Source organism: Petromyzon marinus, chromosome 66 (genome assembly GCF_048934315.1).
Source record: "Petromyzon marinus isolate PM22_M1 ecotype Great Lakes invasive population chromosome 66, UKy_Petmar_22M1.pri1.0, whole genome shotgun sequence".
Classification (NCBI taxonomy): Eukaryota; Metazoa; Chordata; class Hyperoartia; order Petromyzontiformes; family Petromyzontidae; genus Petromyzon; species Petromyzon marinus.
In genome coordinates, this window is record NC_133732.1 from 9,779,358 (window position 1) to 9,790,400 (window position 11,043).

Sequence of the window (11,043 nt, forward strand, 5' to 3'; positions counted from 1 at the left end):
GTTTGAGTTATGGTCGAAACGTCGTGAGAATTTTTTATTGTTTTATATATATTTTGTTATTTTGTTGTTTCTCTTCAACGTGACTTTACCGAAAAAACTAAGAATATACATTGGAAAGATGTTCTAAATCGAACTAAACATTAAACTAATTTCAATGGTACAGTATATTTTTTCAAGTAGTGGTACCCCAAACTTTCGCAGCTCTTATAAATTCCCTTTTCACACCATCAATAGGTAAACTCCCCCTCCCCCCCCCCCCTCGCGCCAAACGGCAAGTCCACCGGCACGTACACCACCTCTTTCCTAAAATCGGCCAATCAAATGCTAATTTTTATGCTAATTTCTTTGTCAGAACACCTTGTTTGCTCGCACACAGTTTAAAGGTCCGCTGTCTGAGCGTGGTTGTGTTTCGCTAAATTCTCCTGTTTGATTAGTACTAGGTGCCTCGCTGAATGTATATGCTCTAACTTTAACATAGCTATTTCTGTGACCAGTTACAAGCTAATCACTCAGCTATTTCAATGCTAAATTCTATGCTAATTCCTTTGTCAAGGGGTACCTCTGCGGATGTGTATACTTTAACTTAGCTATTTAAATGAGCCATTTCAATGCTAAATTATATGCTAATTCCTTTGTCAAGGCGCTTTGTTTTTCTTCTCACACAGCTTATAGGTCGTGATCTAAGCGTGGCTTCTCTCACTCCAGCGCTGTCCTCCAGACAGTCTCGTCCCTTCACCTGATGAAGGCCGCTTGTGTTGTGGCCGAAACGTCGTGATTTTTTGTCATTTTATTTTCACCTACGTCACTTTACCCAATAGAACCAAAGAGTATAGAAGTGAGGCACCTTGACAAAGGGGTTTACATATCATACAGGAGAATTTAGCATTGAAACAGTTGAGGGATTATCTTGTGACTGGTGACAGAAATGGCTATGTTAAAGTCATTCAGGATTTTGGAGATCTTTTTAGTGACCCCTGCAATGTAGGGTAAGGTGATGGTTTTGAGTGGCTCCACAAGAGGATCCTTCTTCATGATTGCAGTGATGGCTTTGCGGATTGTGTAGTCGGAGTAACCATTAGCCCTGAGAGCCTGGTGTACGTGTTTGAGTTCACTGGTAATGTGTTCCTGGTCGGAAATGCATTGGGCTCTATGGAATAGAGTCTTGATGAGGGAGTTCTTCTGGGATGGATGGTGGTGGGAATCCGGTTTCAAGTAAGCATCTGTATGGGTAGCTTTCCTGTAGACAGAGTGGCTCATTGAGCCATCAGGTCTCCTTTTAATTAAGATATCCAAAAAGGGTAGCTTGCCATCTTTTTCCACCTCCATGGTAAATCTGATGGCTTAATACTTCTCAAACCACGGTTAATGGTATGGTTTATAACATGATTATAACAGCGCCTCGCAGCTGTTTCTCTCCTCTGTTCCGATCATGATGGACTTGTCCGTCTGAACGGGCCTCTTAGCAGTCCGTGGTGCTGATGTGGAGGGTAAGAATCTACCCATTTTTTCGCCATATAGCATCGTGATATATAACGACTTATTGTTGGTAGCTCAGCTGATTGGAGAATATATAGAGTTTCTTGATAAAATTGAGGTAGTTTATATTTTAGTTTTTTTATCTGTTTACTATATGGTATTCATTATATAGTGTAGTGTATACTCAGTTGCTGTTAATAGCTCTGCTTATTGAAGAATATATTGAGTACATTTATTATATTGATGTAATTTAGACTTAGGTTTTTTTTTCACATCGGTTTACTGTATGATAGTTGAGTTGTTGCAGCCCCTTTGGCGTCCATGTACGAGGTGCCTCTGTGGATGTGTAGGCTTGGACTTTAACATAGCTATTTCTGTGACCAGTCACAAGCTAATCCCTCAACTGTTTAAATGCTAAATTATCCTGTTTGATATGTAAACCCCTTTTTTTCCCCTTCACACCAACATTATGTAAACTCCTCCCCCACCCCCACCGTGCCGGTCCAGTACATCATTTTATGCTAATTCCTTTGTCAAGGCATTTTTTGTTTCCTCCCACACAGCTTAAAGGACGTGACCTGGGCTTGGCTATCTTCACTCCAATGCTGTCCTCTGGGCAGTCCAGTCCCTTCACCTGATGAAGGCCACTTGTGTTGTGGCCGAAACGTCGTGATTTTTGTTATTTTATTTTCACCTACGTGACTTTACCCAATAGAACCAAAGAGTATAAACCCCTTTGTCAAGGTGCCTCACTTCTATCAACCAGCTTAAAAGACGCTGCGAATCTTAGCAGCGTTCATTGTAGCTCTGTCGTCCTGACAGATTTGTTCCTTTCACCTGAAGAAGGTCACTTGTGTTGTGGCCGAAACGTCGTGAGAATTTTATTGTTTTATTTTATTATTTTATTCTCCTTCTACGTGACTTTACCGAAAGAGCCAAAGAAGATGAATCCTGGCAGTCACGAAAGCTTTCAATCGAGATGTTGTTATGATGTCATATAGGGCAGTCTGTGCACAAACGCCACCCTCCCTCAGCATTTCGCTTGGGACACACACACGTACACACACACACGTACACACACGCGTACAAAGATCCCCCGTATAGCCTGAACAGAACGGTTTGTGGCAAGTGCTGTTAGCGAGTAGCAGCTATAAAGTCCGGCGTTGTGGTACACGATGGGGGGTTAGGTGGCCAGCATCACGCCCGGCCGCCTTTGTCTCTCTTTGTCTCTGAACACGTACACCCACGTATACACATGTACACACACACGCACACACACACGTACACACACACACGTACACACACACATACACACACACGCATACACATACACACACGCACACACATACACACACGCACACACATGTACACACACACGTACACACATGTATACACACACGTACACACACACACGTACACACATGCACACACGTACACATACACACACACGTACACACACACATGTCCACACACACGTAGAGGTTCACCGAGGGCAAGTTCGTGGACATCTCGGACCCCACGGTGGGCGTGGACTTCTTTGCGCGCCTCGTGGAGATCGAGCCGGGCAAGCGGATCAAGCTGCAGCTGTGGGACACGGCGGGCCAGGAGCGCTTTCGGTGAGAGGCTCTCTGCGGCACACCGCACGCGCCACACCGCACGCACCACACCGAAAGGACTACACCGCACGTACTACACGCGCCACACCGCACACACCACACCGCACGCGGCACACCGCACGTACTACACGCACCACACCACACGTACTACACGCACCACACCGCACGCACCACACCGCACACACCACACCGCACGCACCACACCGCACGTAATACACGCACCACACCACACGTACTACACGCACCACACCACACGTACTACACGCACCACCCCGCACGTACTACACGCACCACACCGCACGTACTACACGCACCACACCGCACGCACCACACCGCACGCGCCACACCGCACGCACCACACCGAAAGGACTACACCGCACGTACTACACGCACCACACCGCACACACCACACCACACGCGGCACACCACATGCACCACACCGCACGCACCACACCACACACACCGCACGTGGCACACCGCACGTGGCACACCGCACGCACCACACCACACGCGGCACACCGCACGCACCACACCGCACCAAACCGCACGTACTACACGCACCACACCCGGTGGTCATGGTCGTTACCATGGTGGTTACCATGGTGGTTGCCATGGTGGTTGCCATGGTGGTTGCCATGGTGGTTGCCATGGTGGTTGCCATGGTATATTGTTACGGGGGTGATGGCGAATGGGAGTTGTGATGACAACGTCCGTTGTTGCTATCGTGACGTCGGTGGTGACGTTCCACGTCACGTGCCCCCGCCCCTCCCCCCGCCCCTCCCCCCGCCCCGCCCCCCCCCCACGTGACAGCTCGATCACGCGCTCGTACTACCGCAACTCGGTGGGCGGCATGCTGGTGTTCGACATCACCAACCGGCGGTCGTTTGAGCACGCGAGGGACTGGCTGGAGGAGGCGCGGATGCACACGCAGCCCTCACACATCGTCTTCATGCTGGTGCCTAGCAACAATCGCCTAGCAACACTCACCTAGTGACAGTCGCCTAGCAACACTCACCTAGCAACACTCACCTAGCAACACTCACACTCGCCTAGCAACACTTACCTAGCAACACTCACCTAGCGACACTCACCTAGCGACACTCACCTAGCAACACTCACCTAGCAACACTCACCTAGCGACGGTTGCCTAGCGACACTCACCTAGCAACACTCACCTAGCAACACTCACCTAGCGACACTCACCTAGCAACACTCACCTAGCAACACTCACCTAGCGACGGTTGCCTAGCGACACTCACCTAGCAACACTCACCTAGCAACACTCACCTAGCAACACTCACCTAGCAACACTCACCTAGCAACACTCACCTAGCGACGGTTGCCTAGCGACACTCACCTAGCAACACTCACCTAGCAACACTCACCTAGCAACACTCACACTCACCTAGCAACACTCACCTAGCAACACTCACCAACGTGATAGCTGCTACTACCACCACTCACCACCACCACCATGACCACCACCACCACCACAACCTTTGCCTTTCACGTGTCCACAGCCGCCGCCGCTCCTCGCAGCGCTTGCCCCGGCCCTTGAAGAGGGTCACCCGCCAGGGGGATCTTTACCTTTGCCTTTGCGTGACCCCCCCCGCCCCCCCCTCTCTCGCGGTAGGTGGGCCACAAAAGCGACCTGTCGGAGCAGCGGCGGCAGGTGGAGCGCTCCGAGGCGGAGCGCTTTGCGGCGCAGCACGGCCTCCGCTACGTGGAGACGAGCGCCCGCGACGGAGACAACGTGGAGCGTGCCTTCACGCAGCTCACGGCCGACATCTACGCCCTGGTCAAGGCCGGCCACATCCCCCTGCAGGACGGCTGGGAGGGCGTCAAGAGCGGATTCGTGCCCAACACCGTCCACTCGTCGGACGAGGCACCGCGCGCACGCGTCTGCTGGTGCTAGCGCGGGCGACGCCGCACCCCACACACACACACAACCACCTAGCGACACACACACACACAACCACCTAGCTACACACACACACACACAACCACCTAGCTACCCACGCACACCCCACACATACACACAACCACCTAGCTACCCACGCACACACCCACAACCACCTAGCTACCCACACACACACACAACCACCTAGCTACCCACGCATGCACACACACACACAACCACCTAGCTACCCACGCACACACCCCCACACAACCACCTAGCTACCCACGCACACCCCCACACACACAACCACCTAGCGAGCCACGCACACCCCCACCCACCCTACCCAACCCACCCCCGTTAGACCTGCAACGCGAGAACCCCCGTAATAGCCGCAGCATCGCATCGTCATCATCGTCGTCATCGTCATCATCATTGTCATCATCATCGTCATCATCATTGTCATCATCATCGTCGTCATCGTCATCATCATTGCCATCATCATTGTCATGATCGTCATCATCATTGTCATCATCATCGTCGTCATCGTCATCATCATTGACATCATCATTGTCATCATCGTCATCATCATTGTCATCATCATCGTCGTCATCGTCATCATCATCATCATTGTCATCATCGTCATCATCATTGTCATCATCATCGTCGTCATCGTCATCATCATTGTCATCACCACTGTCGTCATTGTCATCATCATCGTCATCATCATTGTCATCACCACTGTCATCATTGTCATCATCGTCATCATCGTCATCACTGTCATCGTCATCATCATCGTCATCATCATCGTAATCACCATCGTCATCATCGTCATCATCATCACCATCGTCATCATCATCATCATCACCATCGTCATCATCGTCATCGTCATCACCATCGTCATCATCGTCATCGTCGTCATCATCGTCATCGTCGTCATCACCATCGTCATCATCATCGTCGTCATCATTATCGTCTTGCCCCTCTCGTTCTTCTGCCACCACCGCGTCCTACAAGCAACGACGACGTTCACCGCTATCCCCACCGCCTGGCTCGCTCATCGTGCTCCACACAGCTCCACACAGCTCCACATTCTCCACACAGCTCCACATAGCTCCACACAGCTCCACATAGCTCCACACAGCTCCACACAGCTCCACACTCTCCACACAGTTCCACATAGCTCCACACTCTCCACACAGCTCCACACAGCTCCACACAGCTCCACATTCTCCACACAGCTCCACACAGCTCCACACAGCTCCACACAGCTCCACACTCTCCACACAGTTCCACATAGCTCCACACTCTCCACACAGCTCCACACAGCTCCACACAGCTCCACACAGCCCCACACTCTCCACACAGCTCCATACGCTCCACACAGCTCCACATAGCTTCACACAGCTCCACATTCTCCACACAGCTCCACACAGCTCCACATAGCTCCACACAGCTCCACACAGCTCCGCACAGCTCCGCATAGCTCCACACAGCTCCACACTCTCCACACAGCTCCACACAGCTCCACACTCTCCACACAGCTCGACACAGCTCCACACAGCTCCACATTCTCCACACAGCTCCACATTCTCCACACAGCTCCACACAGCTCCACACTCTCCACACAGCTCCACATTCTCCACACAGCTCCACATAGCTCCACACAGCTCCACATTCTCCACACAGCTCCACACGCTCCACACAGCTCCACACAGCTCCACACAGCTCCAGACGCTCTGCTCGGTCGCTCGGCTACCCAGATAACCCTCCCTCTGTGTGGCCGCGTCTCTCTGCGAGTCTCTCTGTGAGTCTCTCTGAGTCACTCTCTGAGTCTCTCTCTGAGTCTCTCTCTGAGTCACTCTGTGAGTATCTCTCTGAGTCTCTCTGTGAGTCTCTCTGTGAGTCTCTCTGTGAGTCCCTCTCTGTGAGTCTCTCCCTGAGTCTCTCTGTGAGTCTCTCTCTGTGAGTCTCTCAGTGAGTCTCTCTCTGTGAGTCTCTCTCTGAGTCTCTGAGTCTCTCTGTGAGTCTCTCTGTGAGTCTCTCTCTGAGTCTCTCCCTGAGTCTCTCTGAGTCACTCTCTGAGTCTCTCTCTGAGTCTCTCTGTGAGTCTCTCTGTGAGGCTCTCTCTGAGTCTCTCTGTGAGTCTCTCTCTGAGTCTCTCTCTGAGTCTCTCTCTGAGGCTCTCTGTGAGTCTCTCTGTGAGTCTCTCTGTGAGTCTCTCTCTTGAGTCTCTCTGTGAGTCTCTCTCTGAGTCTCTCTCTGAGTCTCTCTCTGAGGCTCTCTGTGAGTCTCTCTGTGAGTCTCTCTCTGAGTCTCTCTGAGTCTCTCTCTGAGTCTCTGAGTCTCTCTCTGAGGCTCTCTGTGAGTCTCTCTGTGAGTCCCTCTCTGTGAGTCTCTCTGTGAGTCTCTCCCTGAGTCTCTCTGTGAGTCTCTCTCTCTGAGTCTCTCTGTGAGTCTCTCTCTCTGAGTCTCTCTCTGAGTCTCTCTGTGAGTCTCTCTCTCTGAGTCTCTCTGTGAGTCTCTCTCTCTGAGTCTCTCTCTGAGTCTCTGAGTCTCTCTCTGTGAGTCTCTCTGTGAGTCACTCTCTGTGAGTCTCTCTCTCTGAGTCTGTCCCTGTGAGTTTCTCTCTGAGTCTCTCTCTGAGTCTCTGAGTCTCTCTCTGTGAGTCTCTGAGTCTCTCTGTGAGTCTCCCTGAGTCACTCTGAGTCTCTCTGTGAGACTCTCTCTGAGTCTCTTTGTGAGTCTCTCTCTGAGTCAAATGTTGTGGAGGCCCTGACACTCACACACTGATCACGACGACGGTGATGATGACGACATCTCGTCGGCGAAAGTGTCACCCCCCCCCCCGCCCCACCATGCCTCTCGCCTCTGAAAGCGAGAAGAGCCACTGGGGGGGGAAGGGGGTTAGAGACGGTGGTTCTTCTTCACCGGATCACGCGAGGCACGGCCAGGTTTTCTTTTAGAAGGTAAATCATTGAAAACACACAAACTAGGCACGGGGCAACGTCAGCAACGACTTCTTGGTTTCACCAAAGCCTCTGTGTGTTCGTTGACATTGCGGTAACGATTGAGAGCCAAAGGGGTGCAGGGCTGCAGTCAAAGTGAACAGACGTCGGGGTCAGGGGGTCACTCCCCACGCTCTCTCCGTCTTCCCGTTTCGTCTTCGCTTCCCCCACCCACCACTAAACCCACCACCCCACCCACCACTAAACCCACCACCCCATCCACCACTAAACCCACCACCCCACCCACCGCACCCACCACCCCATCCACCACTAAACCCACCCACCACCCCACCCACCGCACCCACCCACCCCACCCACCGCACCCACCACTAAACCCACCACCGCACCCACCACCCCACCCACCGCACCCACCACTAAACCCACCACCCCACCCACCGCACCCACCACCGCACCCAGCAGCTTTCTCTGATTCACGTCAAGGCGGCCCCCAATGGTCTTTAGTTGGTCTAGAACGGTGCATCGCTAGGCAGTCTTTAGCAGCTTTCTCTGCCTCACGTCAAGGCGAGCCCCCAATGGTCTTTAGTTGGTCTAGAACGGTGCCTTGCTAGGCAGTCTTTAGCAGCTTTCTCTGCCTCACGTCAAGGCGAGCCCCCAAGTCTTTAGTTGGTCTAGAACGGCGCCTCGCTAGGTGGTCTTTAGCAGCTTTCTCTGATTCACGTCAATACGGGGCCCAAGGTCTTTAGTTGGTCTAGAACGGTGCCTCGCTAGGTGGTCTTTAGCAGCTTTCTCTGCTTCACCCCAAGGCGGGCCCTCAATGGTCTTTAGTTGGTCTAGAACGGTGCATCGCTAGGCAGTCTACGGCCTGCCCCATGGTCTCTTCCCTCGTGGTGTCCACCGTGGGGGAGTTTTCGCTATGGACTCAGCGGGTTCCATTCTCAGCACATATCCCAGAGTCTTTCTCCCTGTTATGTCTCGCGATGTGCGTCTTAATTTGGTCTCGATGTTACAGGTCCCGGTTCGAAATCTTGTTTGGCCAGAAGATGCAGTTGTTGTGAAAGGTTGATCGGGGAGTTCATGTCTGCCTATCAAGGGTGGGGGGGGGGGGGCTAATTATTGTCGTTTTAAAATTAATGTATTATCAAATCGTTTAAATATGTATTTATTGTCGTTTTAAATGAATGAATTATCAAATCGTTTTAAATATTTATGTTATTTATTTTTACTTTTTGTATTTTTCAAACGCGATGTCGGCGGTGGAGTTTAATTTTTAGCTTAGGAAGTCGATTGTCCCCAACAACATCCCTTACTTCACAGTCCAGTAAGTTCCCGGGTTGCGGAAGACCCGGGGACTTACGGAGATCCGACCTTAGGGGAAATGCCCCCTCCCCACCCCACCCCCATCGAGTCGCGTGAAACAAAAACATGAAATACGCCTAAAACGTCTCCGTTAGTCACGCGAGCACCAAGTAGTGCGGCGCGGCGACGTCGCGGATGAACAACGCGGAGCGAGAAGGCGTAAGTCGGCCGACCGCCTTACGCCTCCTCGCTCCGCCAAATCGCCACCCTCGCCGAACTTCGCCAAGATTAAGGGGATTGGGATATTTTTGGTTTGTAGCGTTGCGGAGATTATTTTCCATTTGTAGCACCGGGTCATCGTTTGTTCCCTGGATGCACGAGTTTAATAACGGTGGTGGTGGCGGGGGGGGTGTAGTGTCTGGGTAGATCTTCGGTGAAATTAAAGAATCGTTGGAGGTGCGGGAAGCGTGCGGGCAGCGACGCGATGCGGGCAGCGATAGAGAAGCGGCGACAGCGCGATACGGCGACGAGAGAAAACGAAACTCAGCCATCGGGTCGTAGGGGAGGCCAAAACTATTTCCGGCTATGGGATGTTTATCGTTGATTTTGGGCGGGGGGGGAGGGGAGATTTGTTCAGTTTCCGACACGCAGAAAAGCCGGGGTTACGGATCGCTCTGGGGAACCTTTTCCGTGAGCCGGGGACTGCCCGAATTAAGCCGACGGTGGACAAGCCGTTGACAATCCACCACGCGCGGTTATTTTGTTTTCGAAGGCCGCGTCGTCCCTGTCCGGGAGTTGCGGGATATGCCCCGTCCACCACGAAGTTGGTCCAGCGGAAGGCCAGGCCACGTGCGGGTCGGGTAACGCTCGGGTGCTCCCGCCACTATCCTACCAACGTCGAACCGCGAGCGACGGTCATCTCGAGTCTGGAGCGTCGCCACCCTCGCACGTCGCCCCCGGTGAGAACGAACGTTCGTCTCGTTCGTCGTTGAAGCCCCCGCGCGTCGCTCCCCGGCTGAACGGTGGGTGGAGCTTGCCGGCAAGGGCCTGGCAAACCGGCCGGCGTGTTGTGGCGGGGTTGCGCCGGCCCTGCCGATGAGACCCCGGTTGGCGAAACGTCGGGCGCTCGGAGTTCGCACGTCGCACATCGTACGCGGCTCGAGCGTGAGGCCGACGGACCGGAAGGCCGCTTTGGTGAGACGCGGAAACAAGGGACGCCGTTTGTTGATGTTTATCGAGCCGTTTCTTTTAACGCATCGACGCGATATTTCAACGTGACCGATCGACTGACCGAGCAATCGAGCGACCGAGCCAGCGACTGAGCGAGCGCGAGTCCACTCCACCCTTCTCCCCGAGACTACCGACCCAATCATAAGCGCCCCTTCCCCACATTGCGGTGAGACCACATTGTTACCTGTAATTGTTGATTCTAAAACAACAAAATAACGATAATACTAATTTAGAGTAACATTTTTGCGTGTAAATTAAAGCGATTCAAGCCCCATTATGTTGGCTGTGTGTGGATTGTTTTTTAATGTTTTAATTGCCACGAATTCCACTCGACAAAAACTTCGTCATACATCTAGAGAGGACCGCAGAACTTGGGCAACCTTCATCGCCACCACCGCTGTGGAGGGGGGGGGGGTGTGGCGGATTGAGCGGCATGACGCGCACCGCCTCGCAGACGCGAGCAGGAAGATGCAAGAGTCGCGTGTGCATGGCGCCCCTGGGGGTCTGCAATGCTCCCCAGTGAACGTCTGCCCGCCGAGGAGGGTATTTCACGAGCAAC

The 11,043-nt window shown here is 52.7% G+C and overlaps 1 protein-coding gene across 5 annotated transcripts in view; it reads left to right on the forward strand.

Moving 5' to 3' along the window:
* Positions 1–10,758, forward strand: part of LOC116956684 (ras-related protein Rab-39B) — a 33,714-nt gene extending 22,956 nt beyond the window's left edge. For all 5 annotated transcript variants that reach the window (XM_076054669.1, XM_076054668.1, XM_076054671.1 and 2 more), the window contains 3 exons: positions 2,956–3,092; positions 3,903–4,047; positions 4,726–10,758. In XM_076054669.1, the coding sequence (XP_075910784.1) occupies positions 2,956–3,092; positions 3,903–4,047; positions 4,726–5,007 (564 nt within the window). In that variant the 3' untranslated portion in view covers positions 5,008–10,758. The remainder of the gene's footprint in view (positions 1–2,955; positions 3,093–3,902; positions 4,048–4,725) is intronic.
* The last annotated feature ends 285 nt before the right edge of the window (positions 10,759–11,043 follow it).